The sequence below is a fragment of the Procambarus clarkii genome, chromosome 15, assembly GCF_040958095.1.
Source record: "Procambarus clarkii isolate CNS0578487 chromosome 15, FALCON_Pclarkii_2.0, whole genome shotgun sequence".
NCBI classification, from domain to species: Eukaryota; Metazoa; Arthropoda; class Malacostraca; order Decapoda; family Cambaridae; genus Procambarus; species Procambarus clarkii.
This window is the reverse complement of record NC_091164.1, coordinates 6,460,386-6,483,453: the sequence shown is the minus strand read 5'-3', so window position 1 is coordinate 6,483,453 and position 23,068 is coordinate 6,460,386. Positions and strand designations below refer to the sequence as shown.

Below are 23,068 nucleotides of genomic sequence, written 5' to 3'. Positions count from 1 at the left end.
TGGAGTGGGAGTGTGAAGAAAAGTGTTAAAGGAAAAAGCCTTTCAGGACTGTAGGAGGGGTAAAAGCTTTAGTCACTTGGGTCAGGGATTTACAAAATTTAGAAAGGGGGACCCTCCATGGTGGCAAGGACGGAACAACACGAAGAGAAATATTGGTAACACTAACCGAAAGAGCCAATTTTCTGTTGGCGAGTCAACCGTACAGAAAGAGGAAGGTGGTGAAGGGTAACAGGGACCACAGGAGGGGCAAAAGTCAAAGCATGACATAAGCGAGAGTGAGGTTGTTGTAAGGACCGCACAAGGTAGCGAAGACAGTAGCGATCACAGAAGTCCTGGAGAGACAGGACGCCGGTTTCAACACACAGGCTGAGGGGGTAGGAGTCGAATGAAAGGCACCCGAGCTGAGGCATAACTTAGTATGGTGCAGAGCATCAAGACGGCGAAGATTAGAAGCAGATGAAGTAAGCAGGGCAACCATAATCAAGTTTAGACAGAACGAGAGAGGAATGTAATGAGAGGAGCGTTTGTCTATCAGCTCATCAAGAAGTATGGGACGAGACCTTAAGGAGGTTAAGGGCCTTAGAGCATTCAACTCCGAGGTAAGAGATATGGGGCGACCAAGACAAACGAGCGTTAAAGATTAATCTCAAAAGCTTAGCAGAATCTTTGTACACAAGGGGATGACCATAAAGCGACAAAGAGGAACGGAGAACGAACTCCTTCGAGGATGAACTCGTGCCCAAACTACAGCAAGCATTTCTCCTCTGAACTGCAACACTGAGGCACTAGAATAAAAAAGCCTTTCCCTCTTTGGTCTTTTATAATACTGATCAATTTGTCGCCCAATTCCTTCAGGAATTTCAATGCACAATTTTCCTCACGAACCGAGGATCTCCAGACGGATCGGATGTTGAATACTGGTATCAGCTCCCGAATGAACACAGCCTCAAGCATATGAAGCCTCCTACGATCGTTGGTGCAGGTGATTACTTTCGTATCTTTCATTATGTCTTGGAGATTAAGGATGGTGTTGTGGTATTGAGAATGATGTTACTTAATTCCCCTGTCTTGCAAACGATGTGTAAGACGTCTACTCATTGTATTCGTGGTATGTTCAATGTAGCATATATTTCTGAATGCACAGACTCCAGAGCTGCATTTGTATTGATACACTACATTAGTACACCACAGTTTGTCAGAGGAGGCAGTGTTATTTATCATAATGAGGGAAGATAAACGAGGGTTGTTATAATAAATGACAGGACGCATCCTTGCGTTTTCACTGCAAGTTTTGCAATTCCTATCAATTATGTCTCGTATCACGTTCTCATCCTACTTGTATGCCTGAGTGAATGTATATTTATAATACACTACAATGTCTTCTCTTGGGGGCCGATTTTCTACCCCTCTGGCCTGATTATCCTCAGTCACATTGCGGCCTAGCTTCTTACTTACGATTTCGTCGAATTAGGTATTGCTGTAATCGTTGTTTACAACAATTTAACGGGTTCGTTGAAGTTCGTGGTGCAAGAACTGCCAAGAAGAGCATGTACGTATTGTATGACCTACATATGCATTGATGACGCTTTTCCTGTACCTATCAGTGCATTCACTCTTACCGTTCATACATTTTTCTGCGTCAGTTGGTTTACAGTACACATCAGTGATGAATCTACCCTGATTACCGTCAAGAACATCGAGGAATGGAATCCTGCCTCCTTCACTTTTCTCAAAAGTGAACTTCAAGCTTGAGAATTCTTATAGCTTGCCACGAAGCCTCTTCAATGTGTTATCATTGCCAACACATACGAATATGTCGTCGACGTATCTGCAGTAGATACTAGGGTTCAGCCCTTCCCTCTGCATGATGGATGACTCAACATGAGACATGAATGCCTGGGCGAATAAGACGCCCAGTGGAGATCCCATTGTCACACCAGCAACCTTCAAGTAGAATTTACCCTCTGGGCATAAGGAAAGACGCTTCAGTGGTGCAGGTCTTCAACATATCCTGTAAGATAGTTTGAGGCTTGAGTGGAAGGAGGTGCTCTTGTTGATACACATAGTCCAATATTATGTTTATGGTCCTTTCCTCTGGAACGTTAGTGAATAGACTTTCAACATCACGGGAAGCCATGATCCTAAGGGGTTCTCTCGTTTTCAGAACGTTAATAAATTCGTCTTCAGTTAGCTCTGGTTTTCATCTTCCTCAATCCTTCCTTCTTCGAAAGCCCGTTCTTGAATCTCATCCCTTAGATTTCCGCACTCATCTCCGCCTTCCCTATAATGATCCCTTTCTCTCTGAACTTCAATCTGCCCTGGCCCTCTGCGGTTCTACAGCAGCGGGCTCAGATGACATTCATTATGAGATGCTTCACCATCTCCCTCCGTGCACGTCTCAGTATTTACTGAGTCTGTATAACCAGGTCTGGGAGTAGTCGTCAGTCCCTGAGGACTGGCTCGATGCCGTTGTACCTCTTATTCGGAAACCGGGGTCTCTCGGGACATCCCCTAAGGACTTCTACCCCATTGCCCTCACGAGTTGTGTCCGCAAACTCTTTGAGCGTATGGTAAATGTTCGTCTGATGTGGCTCTTAGAACACCATCACCACCTCTCTCCTTCTCAATTTCGATTTCGCAAGTGCCGCAGCACAACTGATGTCCTGGTGAACTTGGAGGTCTATATTCGTACTGCTTTTGTTGCGAAGACCTCCGTTTTTGCTGTCCTTTTTTACCTGGAAAAGGCTTATGACAACCTGGAGATACCATATTCTGTCCCAACTTCGTTCTTTTGGACTTCGTGGTAATCTCCCTCTCTTCCTTCAATAATTACGTATTGGCCAAAGCTTCCTCTCTCGTCGTTCCTTTCGAGTCAGGCTTGGTGCCACTCTCTCTGCCTCTTTTCAGCAATACAAAGGTGTACTCCAAGTTAGTGTTCTGAGCAATACTCTTTTTCTGAATGCCCTCAATGGTCTTCTTTCCTCCATTCCTTCTGGCATCTTCTCCGCTCCTTATGTCGACGATCTTATTCTTTGCTGTCGAGTTAATGATTCGCCTCTCCTTCAACGCTGGCTTCAACTTGCAATTGATGCCGTGGCGTCTTGGGTCACCAATCGTGGTTTCAAGTTCTCTGCAACTGTTTCAAGTTCTCTGCAACTAAGACTTGTGCTATGAATTTTACTTGAAAGAATGTCGTCATTCATCCCTCTTTGTCACTTTATGGTCATCCCCTTGTGTACAAAGATTCCGCGAAGCTTTTGGGGTTAATCTTTGACACTCGTTTGTCTTGATCGGCCCATATCTCTTACCTCCGAGTTGAATGCTGTAAGACCCTTAACCTACTTAAGGTTTTGTCCCATACTTCTTGGGGAGCAGATAGGAGCACGCTCCTCTATTTGCACTCCTCTCTCGTCGAGTCTAAACTCGATTATGGTTGCTTGCATACTCTTCTGCTTCTCCTACTCTTCGCCGTCTTGATGCTTTGCACCATACTGGGTTGCGCCTCAGCTCTGGTGCCTTTCGTTCAACTCCTACCCTCAGCTTGTACGCTGACACTGGCTTCCTCCAGGACCGCCGTGATCGCTACTGTCTTCGCTATTTTGCACGGTCCTTGCAGCATCCTCACTCTCGCCTGTCGTGCTTTGACTTCTACCCATCCTGTAGTTCCTGTTCCTCTTCACCACCTTCCTCTTTCTCTGTCCGTTTGTCTCGCTTACAAGACTCTCTTTCGGTTTGTATTGCCAATGTTTCTCCTCATACTGTTCCATCCTTGCCCCCGTGGATTGTCTCCCCTTCCCAAATTTTGTACTTCCCTGACCCGCATCACTAAAGCTTTTACCCCTCCTACAGTTCTGAAACGCCTTTTTCTTGAGCACTTTTCTTCACACTTCCACTCCCTTTCCATCTTCACCGATGGGTGTAAGTCTGCTGACGGTGTGGGTTACTCTGTTGTTTTTCCTGACCACACTTATATGTGTCGCCTTCCTCCAGAGGCTAGCAACTTCACGGTAGAACTATATGCTATTCTCTATGCTCTTCGTCTCCTGGTTTCTCGTTGTCAATCCTCCTATGTGGTGGTAGTTGACTCTCGTAGTGCCCTCATGGCTTTGGGGGTCCTTTTATCCGGTCCACCCGTTGGTCATCAAGATTCAACATTGGCTGTTTTTTATCTCCAGTAAATTTAAGTCGGTAGAGTTTTACTGGATTCCCAGCCATGTTGGTGTCTCTTTAAATGAGCGTGCGGATGCTGCATCTAAGGAAGCTGTCAACACTTGTCTCATCTCCCGTAAAGGTATTCCTTATTCTGACTTTTACCCAGTTATTCATTCCTCCATCCTTGCCCGTTGTCAGGGTCGTTGGTCTTCTGTTACTTGTAACAAACTGCGCACTCTTAAGAGTCGTGTGTCCTCATGGCCTTCCTCCTACCAGCATAACCGGCAGTGGGAAAAGGCTTTGGCTAGGTTACATATTGGTCATACACCTTTAACTCACAGTCACTTAATGGAGCGCCACCCTGCTCCTTATTGTCCAAATTGCATTGTTTCTCTTACTATCGTGCACATTCTTGTTGAATGTCCTGACTTCCAGGACGAGCGTGTGTCTTGCTTTCCAACCGTCCCTCGCGGTCAATTGTCCCTCGATAGAATTCTTGGTGAATCGGATACTTTTAATATCGTTCACCTTATGCGTTTCTGTCCTCGTATTGGCATCCTTGGTAATATTTAGCGCCCTCTGATTACACCGCACATTTGGTGGTGCTACATAGCCTTCCCGGTTTGGTGCCTTCTTTTGATAATTACTGAATCGTCGCTAAATTTAATGGAGAATGTGGTCGGGATGTACGGTGATAATATTGCGTTCAGTCTTTTGCAAGTTTATATGTAGGTGTTGGGATTTGCAAAATTATAGGCCTAAGTGGATAAGAGGCTTATGCGTCTTCACATTACCATGGAAGTAACCTGGTCCAAAATCACCTGTTGCTCTTTCAAATTTTAGGTCTCCAGTCTCAGCGGTCGCTGCATCTATGAGGTTTACGGTTGCATATTGGCTTGGAAACCATTCAAGCTTCTTCGCATTTGTGTAACTCATGTGACCCTAACAGTGAGGTGATTCGATGAAATATCTGTACCCTAAAGTTAACCATCTACCTTACTGAGGAAACATAGAAGTAACCTGTATCCTTGCTCAGTACCCCAGAGTTTAAGGGGTATTTTCTATGTTATAGTTTGATGTTGGGTTATATCAGATTATACTGACGATTTTACACTCCGGTGTTTCATTTAAACCCTTAAGCACAGCTGGAGTCAATTTTCAGTGAGCTTTGGTCTGTATAGCCATAACACGCCTATTCATATATTTATGTAGCGTAAAACACACACCACCTCCGCCTCCAACGTATATTTTATTACCCAGGATATTGCGTAATGTCTATAACAGAATTCCTTTGACCAACTGTAGGATGGGATTATTTTGTTGCATTATTAAATATTAATTTATCTTCTTTTTGTTTACTTATTCAACCGTGTTACATCAATCCGGACGTCTTCTCGAATAGTACATCAGATTATGACGTATAAATCCCAAAAGGCCAAAAACTTATATATAAAAAATCTTAGCTGCCTGCAAAATTAATGTTATGTCCCGTTTTCTATTCCCGAGACCTCGGTTAGGTAAGGTTCAGGCAATTTAATATATCAGTTTAGTGATGTTTTGAATGCTAGAGAGGATGGACTGGTTACATAGTCTTCCCGGCTTGGTGCCTTCTTTAATAATAACTTGGCTAACTTATTCTTTCATGTATTTTCTTAGAAAAGTTTGCATTAAAAATTAATTAAGTTTTTGTTGACAGTTCAAAGCTAAAAATATTCCTACTGAAAAGTCAGATGGAAATATTAATATGTACTTAATAATTATATTGCTGAGTAGCAAGCAATCGCCGACATGTACTTTTCAAGACTTACCGGTTCGATGTACGAAATCAATGAGTCCCTGTTGAAGTCGTGAACCATCATCTTGAGGCGACGGTAGCCAGCAGCCTCCAGCGTGGGTCCTAGGTTATCCCTGAGCCAGTCTCGCATTGACTCAGCCGACCATCCAATAGCGTTGATTTTCCACTGCCAAATCAAAAATCATATATAACATTAAGATCTTGTTACATTAATATTTGAACTGGTGTGACGATATCAACACCTATGGAGCGAGGTGTGGCGATATCGACAAACATCTATGGGCATGCACTACAACTCCAAGTCATTAGGTGTGACGAAGATAATGCCATGTGTTGGCAGAGGTGTGGCAAAGTCAGCACCATCTGTAGAAGGCTCTTGAGCATATCTCAGAAGATGGGGTCAAAGATGATGACCTCTGGTGAGGGAAGTAACGATAGCAACGCCATCTATAGGGTGCATCCATTCATATTCTCTGTTCCCCGGTGAAAGGCTGTCATTGTGAGATTTTTCTACTATGCTTACCTCCCTTAGGAAGTGGACCTCAAACAGAAAGAACTGCTTACTAACAATTTTTTCTACTTTAAGCCTGAGTCCATAGGAAAAACAGAAGCAAACTGCCAGGCTTCCAGCACAAGGGTGAAAACCCTGTCCACTTGGGCCACAGGCTCCTTCTAGTTGATAAAAAAACAAAAAAAGAGTAACCGACGGGTTCTCACTTCGTTAATTTGTAAATTTGAAGTGTGGCACTACGAACTGAGATTTCAAATTTCACAAGAAGAGCTGTCATTAAAAAGATAACATTACTAGAGAATCGTACAAAGCAAAACATGGTTGGAACAAGAATGGTTGAAGGGTCGACATCAAAGACTGTTTTCTATAACAATAACAAGTTTATTAACAAAGAGACTAAACTACTACAACATCGAGTTTACGTTATGTTACTGTCCATCCTGTGGCACTTAAATAACAGTTACTTAACAAGCATGAAATAGCAACGACTTCTGTCAATTGCTGCGCAGCTGAATACTGAACTAACCTGAACACAGGTTAGTTCAGTATTCACTGAACCCACTGACGATGCAATATCGCAAACAAATAATTCACAAGACTACGTTTACACAACAGTGAGCGATACGTTACGTTAATGTCCATCCAGTGGCACTTGTAAGACAGCTATTCAATAGCCGCTCGAGAAATAACAACAGTCACAATCTTGTTCACACTTAGGGCTGACTAAATGAACTAACTGAACAATGGTGCCCACTGTTGTTGTTTTTTTTTTCTAGGGATATTCCTGCGCGGGCCCTAAGCCTCTGGCTGGCCCACTGTGCGGGCCCTAAGCCTCTGGCTGGCCCACTAAGTGTTGCTTGTTTCTGTTTTACTTGGGCGGAGTATGAGTATTTAAGACTCGTATGGTCGCTTCAGTAAGATTTTGCCCACTGGTGACACAAGCTTGCAATCAGTGTATCGCACGGCCCTCCTGGTGAGCAATATACTATAATCACAGACTTACTGGTCCTCGCAGCCCTCCCGGCGAGGTACCAAAGTAACTAGGTGGGTAATCCAACACAGATAACCCCCTATCACAATCCTATGTGAACACTCTTTGCGACTTCCTGCAAGAAGTTACGAATGTAAACAAAGCTAGGCAAAGTGGGATCCTGAGACACTTCTTCAGTAATCCCCAAGTTACTTTAACTCTCGTCTCCAGAGACGATAATCAAACAAATTGCCTTGCAATTTGTTTGCAAAAATCAAACAAAATTGATTATGTGATTAATTACGTTAATTGACTGTCAACAGCAGTCAGCAACAAAGTACTCCTACGTTAATGATAAACACTTGTCTCCCTCAGACAACAAAACAACAATAGTACTCTACGTTAATCACCAACACCTGTCTCTTACAACAAGTCAAACTGTTAACAATAACTCAAAGTCTCTTAATTACAACACACTTGACCCCCTCAAGCATTCAGTAATTCCTAATTATTGTCAAACGGACAACTAATTAAATCCCAATCGAGTTACGTTAACCAAGCCTACCACTCTCTCTTGGCAGCTTCTCAACAGTCCAAGTCAAACTTACTTTAATGAACATTAATTACCCCAATTAACCCCAAGCAATTAATTAACTGTCACCTGGACTGATAATAATTATACATAAATACGTCTCACTCCGCACTGCCTAAGCAGCTATGTCTCATCAAACACTGTGAATTCACGGACGAGGTGTTAATTACCCTAATTAACATGAGTGCATCTTAATCAACTGTCCCCCGAGTACATATGTGTGTATATATATATAGAGATAATAAGAAATTATATTGGTGAAGGTGTTATTTAGTCTAGTTTACCCCCCTTTTTATACCTTGCATGATTACTTTGCTACTGCCTATTCTTGATAACTTACTAATGACTTGGGGTGGGATCAGTGAAGAAGAAGAGGCATGAAGAGCCACAATAAAGTGATTTAAATAAGCACCCAGTTACTGGCACAGTGAGGCTATGATAATCAGCATAAAACAATATTACTGACGAAATTTTAGAGAATTGTTATGACCAGGGTGGTCTTGAATAGTGGAACATGATATATTGTAAGCAGATAAAGTGTACATATTAAAACTGGGAGCAGTTGGACCTCCAATGCTGCTAGATGCCTGACTGATTAATACAATGTAAGCTTCTGGCTAGTTGTAAGAGATGTTAGTGAGTATTAATTAGTTAATAGACAGCCAGAAGGTTACATCATACTTGTGAGTACAATGTAAGAGATTGGTGAGAGATAAATGATTGTCAGAAAAGATCAGTTACAGTAAGATAATTTGAACTCCTCTGGGGCAACGTGAGATTGCAGATTCAATTTGCTGATGGGCAGGGTTAGTGTAGAACATAGTTTTTTGACTGTTGGGACTTTAACTCGGATAAATCCTGGTTTCTCTTTTATGTACTGGCCACTGTTACGAACCTTACCTCCTCTGAAGGTTAGTTTCAAATATAAATTGTTGGTGGACACAGTGGACAATGTTTTATTGGAATAAATCTACAGCTGATATCTCTGATATCTGGGAGGCCGCGAGTCACCAGTAATACTCCGCCAAGCAAAGTAGTATCTTCTCTGCTGGAGATTGTTAGGAATAATGTGAACCGGAATAGCCTAACTATGTGAGGGAAAATGGATTCGATCAAAAAGCATGCATATGGGAAATATGGTAAATAAAATCAATAAAGGATTTGGTTGGAAATGTAAGGAATAGAGTATTAAGGGGCGATGACGCAAGAGCGGTGGACGCCATCTTTGACATTAGGGGTAGGGGGAACGTTGACGACCAGACCTTGCATACTGAGGGTTTTTCTCTGGCCGTACTGTCAGATAGGCCATCATTTCATGTTATCAGGGCTGCAAGTCAGGATAGGGTACTCAGGCAGTCTTTGCTGATATTTTATAAGACTTGGGCCAGGTTTCCTAGTGGTTAATATATATGTGTCACCGGTGGGTAGGTGTGATGGCTGTGTGCTCGGTTCCAGGGTTTCGGGTATGTGTATATATATATATATATATATATATATATATATATATATATATATATATATATATATATATATATATATATATATATATATATATATATATATATATATATATATATATATATATATATATATATATATATATATATATATATATATATATATATATATATATATATATATATATATATATATATATATATATATATATATATATATATATATATATATATATATATATATATATATATATATATATATTGTGTCTTTTGTACTAGGTTGTTTCCTTAATCCCTGATTTCCCTTAGTTGAGCCCCTAGGCTCAACTAAGATCATCTATTCCCCTAGACAACACTTTAAAGTTCACCACCACCGTCGCCACTCAATTCGTGACAGCCACCTTTCCCGTTTATTATATGTATTATTGTTGTGCAGCTTTAGTCATTCTCCACTTTCGATGTGCTTTGTGAAAGTAAGGCTGAGATGAATTTCTGTGAACTGGGGGATAAGGGACATTAAAATTTACCTTCTTCAGAAGTTTAGGCATGCCTGGAATATTTTCCTTGTGAGCCTATATTCCTGTCCAAGGGGAATATTGAGCATAACATAAATGTCAAAAAGGAATGCAAGGGGTTTTGTCATCGGGGAGGGAAAGTTCTCTGATGCAATACAAATTAACTGTACAGGTAATCCTTTGTGTCCAGTGTGGGGTGATTAAATGATATCCATAAACAGACTAATTTTGTGAGCAATTCCTTGGGGGGGCCAGGCCAGACCCACCCCACCTGGTGGGCTTGCTTCATTGTGTGTTTATAGTTAGTAACACTGCCCAGGAGCACAGCAGAGTGATACGTTAAGCCGGATTAAACCACAAAAAATATCACAGCCCTGTGACAATGATACAGTTAGACTTATTAAATAAATACGTTTAAGAGATACTTACATCAGTAAGGCCACCGAGCGGTTCATTCTGGGGAGTGAGGCCCCACATCTTGACTCCCGCAGCCTCATACGCATCCACAAACCTGACATTAAACAACTGTCAAGAGTCGTCAGGTAATTCAAAATGGAATTATATTGTTTATTCTTAGCAAATGCCTTAAGAAAAGTGCAATTTGATGGAAACATATTACTTATACTGTACTTTTGTAATCATAAAACCTGAACAAATTTCTATATAATATATTTAATATATATATATATATATATATATATATATATATATATATATATATATATATATATATATATTATAATATATATTATATATATTATATATATATATATATATATATATATATATATATATATATATATATATATATTATATATATTATATATATTATATATATATATTATTATATATATTATATATATTATATATATATATTATTATATATATTATATATATATATATATATATATATATATATATATATATATATATATATTTATATATATATATATATATATATATATATATATACATATATATATATATACATGTATTTATATATATAAGATTTCCCGGTTGCAATTTTTATTATCATGTCGTAGCTCAGTCGATTAAGGCAGCGTCTGGGATGCTCTCGGACGTAGGTTCGAATCCTCGTCACGGCCCTTGTGGATTTGTTCATTTGATGCATCACGCTATTGTGATTTCTGTGTGTAATGAAGTAAGGGTGAAGAGATATAACAGCCTATTGACATAGCTTGAGTGCATGGGGGAATTGCGTAAAAACCATGGTTTGTGTCTCGGAGAGACTGCAGGATCCGTTGGTAAATCAAGATGGTTTCCCGGTTGCAATTCTTATTACCATGTCGTAGCTCAGTCGATTAAGGCAACGTCTGGGATGCTCTCGGACGTAGGTTCGAATCCTCGTCACGGCCCTTGTGGATTTGTTTACTTCACGCTACAAACCAATGGAGAAACAGCAACATCGACGAAGACCTCCGTACTCATATCGACCAACACCTTGACATCCTTACAGATCGACATCACCACAGCACCGAAACCAGGATCATCAAGAAACTGACAACATTATTTGGAGGACCTATGGCGATTCCACGACCCAGAGATGGCTTCTTAAACCTTGCTGGAATCAACCTCACTGAGGACCACATCACTCTCTTAAATCTGGGTATAAACTGTCATGTTATGTCCAGACCAAGTGAGATGGCCTGAAAAGCGGAGTTAGAGATCCTATTGGACGACATATTCGACCTCGAGACACAAAAGAAAGTTACCACTAAAGACACCTTGCAAGCAGAACTTATTGCAGAAGGAGGAAAGGTTCGAGGTAACTACAGAAGTACCATACTGTCCCCCTAGCTCAAAGCAGCAGCTAAGAGCCTTCGCGAGAACAAGGAGGTAGTCGTCAGGAGAGGTGACAAGTCGCCAATATACGTTATTCTTAAAAAAGACGAATATCAGACAAAAATGAACCTCATACTCTCTGACCAAACTAAATTCCAAAGGGTAACGAAGGACACTACAGGTGAATTGAAAACAAACGTAAACAGATTGATCGAAACTGTGAATGCCAAGAAATCCGGACTCCACCTGCCAAAGGTTATTGGGGAATACAAACCTGGATATGCGTATGGAAATGTCAAGACCCACAAGCCTCGAAACCCACTTCGGCTAATCATCAGCCAGATACCCACACCCACATACAGACTGGCTAAGCGACTCAACGGCTTACTGACTCCTTATATACCTTGTGTTTTCAGCCTGAAGTCTCCAAACGAATTTGTTGACTTACTGCAGGGAGTACGAGTCACAGGGATAAGAGCCTCGTTGGATGTTGAGTCACTGTTTACCAACGTACCTGTGAATGAAACAATCGGGATGACAGCGGACAGAGTGTATCGTGATCCGGCTTGTACTCCTCTCGACATACCAGAAAACATACTAAGGAAACTACTCCATGCCTGCACTAAAGAAGCACCCTTCTTGAGCCCAGATGGGCAAATGTATAAGCAAGTAGATGGGGTCGCCTTGGGTTCTCCCCTAGGTGTCCTGTTTGCGAACTTCTACATGGGTACCATTGAATAGAGGGTCTTAGTTGACATAGATTTGAAACCTGTCATATACTGCAGATATGTTAACGACATTTTTACACAGGTACCTGATGCCAGACGTCTGCAGCAGCTGAAGGAGGCATTTGAGCGGAATTATGTGTTGAGTTTCACTTACGAGATGGAGAATGACGGGAAGCTGCCCTTTCTAGATGTAACAGTCACGGAAAGGAGCGGAGGCTTCCACACTGCAGTCTACACTAAGGAAACAAACATTGGAATGTGCCTCAATGCCAATAGCGACTGCCCAGACAGGTACAAGAGGAGTGTCGTCAATGCTTACGTCGACCAGGCTCTCAGTCACAGCTCAGGATAGAAGCAAGCCGATGAAGAACTCTGTAGGGTAAGGCAGGTCCTAGTCAACAACGGCTTCTCTCCAAAGTGGTTGGGCCACTTACCTGTAACCCTCTCCTCTCCCTCATACCCTAATCCTTTTCAAGTTTTCCTACATCCTCCCCCATCCTTCTCTTCCCGACTCACCAGTCCTATGGTCTTGAAACTGCAAAACTGCGAATCGAACATGAAAGCTTCATTCTAAAATTCTGAGTGTTTCAACAGAAAACGTGGAGAATATATGGGGAGGTAACTAACGGCACAAGTAAGTGTAATTATGTACTATTCCTAGCAGTCAGGAATTGTACTTATTACACTTAATATTAAACCGTACTGTCAATTCGAAGAATGGGTTGCACAACAACTGTCTCATGAACACTTACTTAACAATGTAATTGGCCCAGGCTTGCCAATACTCATATATAAGTGTTCCTGACCCGTTGAACATGCCATTAGTCTTCATCCAGGCTGGGGACGACCATGGTGAGCCGAACATCTTTAGTGGGTAAGCTGACATTTCTTTCGCTCGCAGGATCAACGGAATCTACGATGAAAATCTATCTTTTTACTTGTAATAAAACATTAAAGGCATTCCAAATGACAGAGTTTGAGCACATTTACAATTACTTTCCTGAGTGTTACAAACTTTTGCAATTGATTGAGTTTTATATGTAAAATCTATCTTGGTTGTGTATGAGTGTGTTACATTTAATTGCCAGAAACATAAAAAAATCATTTTTACAGTAACGTGAATGAAATAGGGTTGTGTTAGCATAGCGAAGCACATGATCTTTGAGACGCACACATAAGGCTGTCGCTGAGACAAGAAGGGCTGGGACTTATGGGCTTGGAGATCATACACACACATAAGTAAATACAGGAATACAAACGTCATTCTCGTCCAAGCAAATTGTATTAAGAAGTATATTCCTGAGATGAACAATCGAACCCACTAAATAAATAAAAATATAAATAAATAAATAAATAAGTAAATACATATACGTATAACTGTACTATAAGAGAGATAATGCTTGTCAGTCCAAAGCTGAAGGCCAGACGCATGGTGCTAACCTCACCCAAACGTGCAGGGGAAATAGGCTAGGGTACGGGACGGACATAGGATGGTCGGGGTAGGAGTACTTTAAATGCTTAAATAAATATTAGAAATTATAACCCCCCTCCCCACCCCCCACCCCCCCCCCCCCCACCCCCCAAGGTGATTTCTGTGAAGTTGTAGTATGTGTGACTTCCGAGGAGTTGTTACTGAAGGGAAGGGACGGGAATTATCATGAGAAAGCACCAAGGCATTACGACTGTATAGCACTGGGAAGGGATCAGGATAAGGATTAGGGATGGGAGGGGGGAAATGGTGCCCAACCACTTGGACGGTCGGGGATTAAACGCCGACCTGCATGAAGCGAGACCGTCACTCTACCGTCTAGCCCAAGTGGTTGGTATCGAAAAGAAAGGAAAGTAAGAATAAAATCAAATGTAAACAAGAAAATTATTTTCTGATTTTAAATAGTTCATATTCTGAATCACTTACTCATATATTATGTATAAAATTATATATTTGTAATTCAATTAAAACTACATCCTTACCTAACTTCACCTAGACATTGGAATACAGTGAAGATTTTATGTGGTCTAATACTTTCAGTAATTTATATAAAGTACATTACTGCATTTAAAGTAATTAATGTTTTATAAACCCTAAATTTACCAATAATATTTAATCTTGACAATATTATAAACAGTGAGATGCCCTAATTACTAATTTAATAAGGATGATACCTGGCAAAAAAAATAATATAATAATAATAATTCTTATTCTTATTAATTAATACAATACAATATACATTAGAACATACTACAGTGGGTAATGGGCTACATAAAATAATATGGTATTATTTTACAGTACGTTATGTTACGTAGTGAATAAAAATTACACACCATGTAATTTGTTTAAGAATCAAATGTTCAAGAATCTGATAAAATACATATCTGAAATGAAAACTAAAATACAGGTAATATGTAAATAATTACTTTATTCTTCGGTCTTATTGTCTTTTCCTTACCAAGTCATAATTATTCAATTTACAGCATTTGTAAGTTTATGTTATGTCCCGGATATATTACATTTGATTTGTGGAACCAATTACCGCGTAACGTGGTGGAGGTGAGGTCCCTTGGTAGTTTCAAACGTGGGTTGGACATGTATATGAGTGGGATTGGGTGGATATAAGTAGGAGCTGCCTCGTATGGACCAATAGGCCAGCGCAGTTACCTTTATTCTAATGTTCTTATTAAAAACGTAAATTGTCTATGTCTCAAGAATTCAAATACAAAGCTCAAATATAAATCTTGTACTACCGAAATATGTCGAGCTCAAGCGAAAATATATATATATATATATATATATATATATATATATATATATATATATATATATATATATATATATATATATATATATATATATATATATATATATATATATATATATATATATATATATATATATATATATACAGTATTTCTGACTATTATTTGACTCTGTCCTTTGCCTTTGAACACTAAACCCTATACTTCCTCCGATAAACTCTGTAATTAACAAAGATATGCTAATAATGCTTAAAGTGTTATTTATTATGGATGGTAAAGAAGAAATATAACATATTTCTTTACTACAATGTTGGGGCTAAATGTAGAACTTGCCAAAAACATTATTTTACTAATAAATAAACTCTTTTTTATAAGAAAATAAGACGCCCGGTAGATGGGAGCAGCGATATAACAAATATTAATGTTTATTGCAAAGTGATTCGCTAATTCTGTAATATATAACATTTTATATGCTATCTGAAAGACAGAGATATAAACGTTATTGTGACTACATTTCAAGGAATATAGTTTTTTTCTAAGCAAAGACATCTATGCGTCTGAAGTCCAGACACTTCGAAGCTATCATAATCTCGTCGGTTTCCTGACAATGTATGTGATTTGTAAATTCTGCAGCTGAGCCGGCAACGTGATTGGCTAAACGAAAAGATGAACAATGTTTCCTTCTCTCTGCTGGCTAAACAAAAAACATTAGTGGCATATATTGAGGCATTTTCAACCAGTGAAAATTGCTAATAAACTGAACAAGAACACCTCGTTAAATCTTGCGTAGGCGTCTCCTTACAGTTCCTAAGAAGCTTCATCACACAGTCACTTGAGAAGAAACACATGACAATGAATCTAGATCCGGGTGGTGAGTGACTACACTTAAGCCTCTTCCTTGACCAATACCTACCTTCAGCAGCAATAACGATGGGGATGGTGCTGCTTCTTTAAGGGAAACCATTAAATACAGACGACTGTTACAATGCTTAAACACCTTTCCTTTTGGTTTGAAATCCCACTCACCTCGAGGGGCAAATATGTACTAATATTTGTGAAGGAGGTGGACGATAAACTAATTTGAGTAACTAAAGAGCAGAGCGTAACAAGTTTCATGTCCCAACTCATAAGCGTTGTGGTTCGGAGGACATGCTGGTTGCATCTGTTCACCCTGTTATTACCTTATACTTGTGATCCTCTTCGGTTAAATTCCAGTGTACGAGGTCGTCGTCGCCCTCCACGTCGTCGTAGGAGTAGGTCCTGGTGGAACAGTCGCAGCCAGCAATCGGGATACGACCTATGGTGTATCCAATCCCTTCAGGAGCAAAATAGGATCTGCGGAAATTTACCACGAGAATTTTTTTTATATTGATCGTACCAACAGAGAACGATATTTCATATCTTTGATTCGTCCCATGGTTTTTGGTCGTACCTCTCTAGGTATCGCTCCTATTTAATAACTACATAAAAAATATTACTTCAGATTCTATAGGATAAAACTTGTAAATTAATGCGGCCACTAGGCTAGTGCCATCACATACTTATAATATTAGTGCGGGCAGTAGCCTAGTACCATCATATGCTTGTAATATTCGTGCTGGCACTAGGCTGGTGTCATCACATGCTTGTAATATTAGTGCGGGCACTAGGCTAGTGCCATCACATGCTTGTAATATTAGTACGGGCACTAGGCTAGTGCCATCACAAGCTTGTAATATTAGTACGGGCACTAGGCTAGTGCCATCACATGCTTGTAATATTTGTACGGGCACTAGGCTAGTGCCATCACAAGCTTGTAATATTAGTACGGGCACTAGGCTAGTGCCATCACAAGCTTGTAATATTAGTACGGGCACTAGGCTAGTGCCATCACAAGCTTGTAATATTAGTACGGGCACTAGGCTAGTGCCATCACATGCTTGTAATATTAGTACGGGCACTAGGCTAGTGCCATCACATGCTTGTAATATTAGTACGGGCACTAGGCTAGTGCCATCACAAGCTTGTAATATTAGTACGGGCACTAGGCTAGTGCCATCACAAGCTTGTAATATTAGTACGGGCACTAGGCTAGTGCCATCACAAGCTTGTAATATTAGTACGGGCACTAGGCTAGTGCCATCACAAGCTTGTAATATTAGTACGGGCACTAGGCTAGTGCCATCACAAGCTTGTAATATTAGTGCGGGCACTAGGCTAGTACCATCACAAACTTACCGGAGGAAGTGTTCCTGGAGCTGGCTGGAGAGGGCCACAACATTGAGACCTGTGGAGTCGGTGAAGGCGCCACCGAAGCCCAGTATGGTGTGGTAAACGTCCTCTCGGTTCACTGTTATCTCCTCAGCGTCTGGGGACGTGTGTTAAAATGTTGTTAAATAATGTATGGAGAAATTTTATGATTGAACAAGTTTAGGATTCATAATGTTCAAGAATCTGAAAAATACATATTTGAGATGAAAACTAAAATACAGGTAATATGTAAATAATTCGTTTATTCTCCGGTCTTACTGTCTTTTACTTACTTATTTACTTACTTACTTACTTACTTACTTACTTACTTACTTACTTACTTACTTACTTACTTACTTACTTACTTACTTACTTACTTACTTACTTACTTACTTACTTGCTTGCTTGCTTGCTTGCTTACTTGCTTTCATACTTACTTTTTATTTTATTTATTTATTTATTTATTTATGTACAGAATGGTACATTTGATTGTGAGAGTACGTGACATTGGCATTCTTACATTCTTGCAAAGCCACTAACCTGTATAGCGTTTCGGGCAGGTCCTTAATGTAACAGATGAAGTAACAGTAATTAAAAGGTAGAATGCAGAAGAATTTGATTTCAACAAATAACTACAATTAAAAAGTTATTGTACTGATTTTTCTGGTGACGTTGCATGTTTTAAGTGCTAAAATTGGGTGAGTGGGTAGTGCAAGATACAGTGTGAGTTTGAAGCACAAGGTAGGAAACTATGAAGACGCAATTAGGTGCTTTTTGTTCTACTTTTGAATAAAATATAGGTTGGATATTTTTTTTATTTATTAATGAGTGAGTTCCATGATCGTGCTCCTGTTATTTGCATGGAGTGTTTACACAGATTTAGTTTGACTCTGAGGATATCAAAGAGATATATATTTCTGGTGTGGTGCTCATAGGTTCTATTAACTCTATCAATGAAGAGTTTCAGATCAGGATTAACATTTAGGAACAAGGTTTTGTAAATGTAAATAGCACAATAGAATGTATGTAGTGAGTGTATGTTTAGCATGTTAAGAGACCTAAACAGAGGTCTCTTGGTCGAATTGTGCGCTATTTTGTTGACAAAGTTCAATGTTGAAGAAGGTCTCCTCCTGAGATGATGGGGTTTTTGTTGAGTTTCTTGTTTATGATTAGATTCATCAGATTATCTGAGAATGCAGTTGTATTAGTACTGGGAAATCTATAAACATCCCCAGTGTTTATGAAGAATTGAAGAGATTTGATTGAGAATTAAGCAAAGGTATATTGACAGTAGTTGTCTCTGTTGCTAATGACAGTGGTGCAGGTGAAGTTATCTTGATAATAGATAGCTGTACCGCCTTCTTTTTTATCTGGTCTACAGTTGTGGATGGCTTTATAACCGGCTAGTTATTTAGCTGAGTATGGTCTTTACCTAGTCATGTTCCTGTTAAAATAATGAACGATAGTTTAGTTCCTAGTGCTTCTAGTAACACAGTTATAATTATTGTATTTTTTATAAGAGGTCTTACATTCTCGTACAGACACTATCACGCATAACATGTCGGGCAGGTCCTAAATTCTATTTTTCCCCGCGGAATACGATCCGCCAAAGCGTTTAACAACCAGGTACCCATTCTGCTGGGTGAACAGAGGCTACAGTTAAGGATTGGCACCCGATCAATCCTCCCCAGCCAGTATACGAACACAGGCAAAAGCTCTCGCGAAGTGAGAGTGCTTTACCGCTACGCCATAGGAACTGCTAAAATCCAAATGTTTATTAATAATTATGTGATCTGATATTTTGGTTGAATACTAATAGCCTAATATTATTTTGGATATTTTTTCATGATTGGCTGTGTAGTAACTGCAGTAGTGATGATCAATGTGTTGGTTGATGTAGACATGTTACAGCAGATTTAGCTCGGGGACAATGACAGTGTGCATGCAGTGAGATGGGAGGAGACTGTTTAAGGATATTCAGATTAGAATATAGTATGAGGGAGGTGTGTGACAAAAGTGAAAATTGGATAATTGGCTACAATACTAAAACAAACACAAAAATGTTGTTGGATACAAAGTACAGTACTTAATTTTACAAAATAATAATATGGTAATATAAATAAAGACAGAGAACTGATAACAAATATTACTGAGTGAAGATATAACTCCTAGATTTATTAATTATATGTGTAACAATCGTTATATATAAGTAAAATAAAGATCAGAACAAAGTGAAATTGATTGTTAGTTTAATTGTAATTATCTACAACAGATAATGAGATTCAAATTGGCAAGTTATGGGATACAGGAGTTAGATACAATGTAAGGAAAGGAATTTCAGTAAAATACTAAATCTAGGAACAATTACAGTAAACACTGTAATTATAAAAATATAGTAATATTAAAAATGAAACTAAACTGATATATTATTGAACAAATATATAATATGAATAAGTACAAAATAAAGATCATAATGCAGCGGGTTTATATATGCAATATAAATTTATGAAATGAAAAATTCATAATATTTAAAGGAGTTAGCATTAGTGAAATTAAAATTAAGACAATTAATTAACTTGGAAGCAGAATAATAAATCTAGGAACAATTACAGTAAAAATTCAAATTATATAAATAATCACATTAAGATTAAAATGGAACAGAACTTATATCTTAGATTATTGGGCAAATATATGTCTCCTGAGTTTATTACTTATATAAGTGAAAAGTAGTTGAGTGTAAGTAAAAAATAAAGATCTGAGCAAATGATAATAGAGTTGAACAAGGATATGCAATTACTGACAAATGAATATGATGGAATAGACAAAATGTAATTTGTTATATTTTAAAAAAGAATAAGAATAAATGGACTAAAATACAAAACAAATTGCTAACTAGGAACCAGATAATTAATTAAGAATTAAATAATTATAATATTGAATTATGACATTAATAAACTCTTATTAAAGAGTAATAAAACGGTTTGAAAGATATGCAGAATGGATAGACATAATGGGAGGTATAACAGAGAATATTAAATAAAAAGTCAAATTGCTAATATTACTGGGCAGGTAAATTTAATGATGATTAATGACCAAATTTCAATTTGCAAGGGCAAGACAAATCAAGAGTTCAGAGATCAGACTTTCTTCCAAATTCTCTTGCGGTTAGTAAAGTTAAATTAGGTATGTAGTATGATTGTTGTGAAGGGAAGGGAATTATCAGGAGGAAGCACAAAATCATTACGACTATATATAGCACTTGGAAGGGTTCAGCATAAGGATTTGGGATTGGACAGGAAGGGAAGGAATGGTACCCAACAACTTGAATGGTTGGTGATTGAACGTTGACCTGCATGACACGAGACCGTCGCTCTAACGTCCAGCCCAAGACGGTAGTTAATTTTTATGGTAGTCTTGATCAATTAACAATTGTAGCAGTAGACAAAAACCCTTTTATTAATCCCTTAAGAGATGATTCTTTCAGCCTTTGGAGCCTCTTCCTTCTCTCATACATGGACTACTTACCGAGGTCATCCTCGCTGGAGACGGGGAAGGTCTCCACGTTGAACCTGAGGCCGTCTCTGCTGGAGGTGACGACGGTGAAGCTGCCTTCTTCAGGGAAGTTGATGATGCCCGGCTGGTCGCAGTAGGTCGCGTTGCAGACACACACCACACTGTCGTATCCAAAGGACCGAGGGCTGCATACTGTAATAATAATAATAATAATAATAATAATAATAATAATAATAATAATGATGATGATGATGATGATGATGATGATGATGATGATGATGATGATGATGATGATGATGATGATGATGATGATGATGATGATGATAATAATAATAATTAATAATAATAATAATAATAATAATTAATAATAATAATAATAATTAATAATAATAATAATAATAATAATAATAATAATAATAATAATAATAATAATAATAATAATAATAATACATAGATAAATCACACTAACGTGATGTATCAATGAGAAAATCCGTAGGAGCTGAGATGAGGGTTTAGACTAATGATGAGGGAGTGGTGGTGACGCAGGAGTGTCTTTGACTGGAGATGAAGGAGTGGTGGTGACGCAGGAGCGTCTTAGCCTGGGGATGAGGGAGTGGTGGTGACGCAGGAGCGTCTTAGACTGGTGATGACGCAGGAGCATCTTAGACTGGTGATGAGGGAGTGGTGGTGACGCAGGAGCGTCTTAGACTGGTGATGAGGGAGTGCTGGTGACGCAGGAGCATCTTAGACTAGTCATCGTTACCTTGAGCCGCGACACAACACAGGAGCCCCAACACAACTGGTAATGTCTTCATGATTGGCTGTGTGGCTCTGCTCCCTGATGCTGTGCCTCCCTTGTGTGCACTGCACTCCTGCTGTACCGCACTCCAGCTGCACCACACTCCTGCTGTACCACACTTGCTGTACCACACTCCTGCTATGCCGCACTTACATTCCTGCCGTGCTGGTGTCGTGCAGTACAGTGGCGCTGAACTCGGCAGTCGCATACTAAATATGGCGGCCACGGGCGCCAGCCTCAGCCCCGTCGTATAATCTTCCCACACTGCACGACTGTTAGGAAGGTCTGCTCTGCACGTCTGGTCAAAGTTTTGCTTCCCGGACCAGTATTATTTAAAAGATCACACCTATATTCCAAAAACAATTATTAGTCGATAAAATCCACAATATTAAATATTATACCTTCAGGAGCAACTTTTATTTGTTTACAAAATAAACAAAACAAAAATGTCAACTTTTATTATATTCGTGATATTGTTTCAGATACAAATTTATATTACTATAACGCTGTCAAAATGACATTTTTTGTTTGTAAAGGAATAAGCAATATATTTTGCTTCGAGATATTCCCTGCATCTCGGTGTATATGCATGAAGTGTACTTAGTCCTAGGCTATTATCAGGACCAGTGTGCTTGCTGGTTGGTCCGAAAGATTGGCAAGCTTTAGACCCTTAATAAAACTAAAAACGAATGAAAGTAATTTGGTACCTCGCAGACAATCGCAACCTCCCGTTACATCTATCCCCGACAGTCTAAGTGGTTGGGCACCATTTCTTCCTCCGTCTCATCCCAAATCCTTATCCTGATCCCTTCCTAGTGCTATATAGTAGAAATGGATTGGTACTTTCTCCTGATACTTATGTCTTAATATAATATACATATATATATATATATATATATATATATATATATATATATATATATATATATATATATATATATATATATATATATATGTCGTACCTAGTAGCCAGAACGCACTTCTGAGCCTACTATGCAAGGCCCGATTTGCCTAATAAGCCAAGTTTTCATGAATTAATATATTTTCTCAATTTTTTTTCTTATGAAATGATAAAGCTACCCATTTCATTATGTATGAAGTCAATTTTTTATTATTGGAATTAAAATTAACGTAGATATATGACCGAACCTAACCAACCCTACCTAACCTAACCTAACCGATCTTTATAGGTTAGGTTAGGTTAGGTAGCCGAAAACGTCAGGTTAGGTTAGGTTAGGTAGGTTAGGTAG

The 23,068-nt window shown here is 39.0% G+C and overlaps 1 protein-coding gene across 3 annotated transcripts in view; it reads right to left on the bottom strand.

Moving 5' to 3' along the window:
* Positions 1-22,172, bottom strand: part of LOC123759093 (lysosomal acid glucosylceramidase-like) — a 37,060-nt gene extending 14,888 nt beyond the window's left edge. The window contains exons 1-7 of one of the 3 annotated variants that reach the window (XM_069324934.1): positions 21,972-22,172; positions 21,032-21,211; positions 17,495-17,624; positions 16,459-16,612; positions 13,276-13,436; positions 10,422-10,503; positions 5,961-6,113 (exon numbers count right to left, since the gene is read on the bottom strand). In XM_069324934.1, coding sequence (XP_069181035.1) covers positions 5,961-6,113; positions 10,422-10,503; positions 13,276-13,436; positions 16,459-16,612; positions 17,495-17,624; positions 21,032-21,211; positions 21,972-22,026 — 915 coding nt within the window. In that variant the 5' untranslated portion in view covers positions 22,027-22,172. The other 2 variants (XM_045743947.2, XM_069324935.1) reach the window with 2 other exon arrangements.
* Positions 22,173-23,068: the final 896 nt, after the last annotated feature.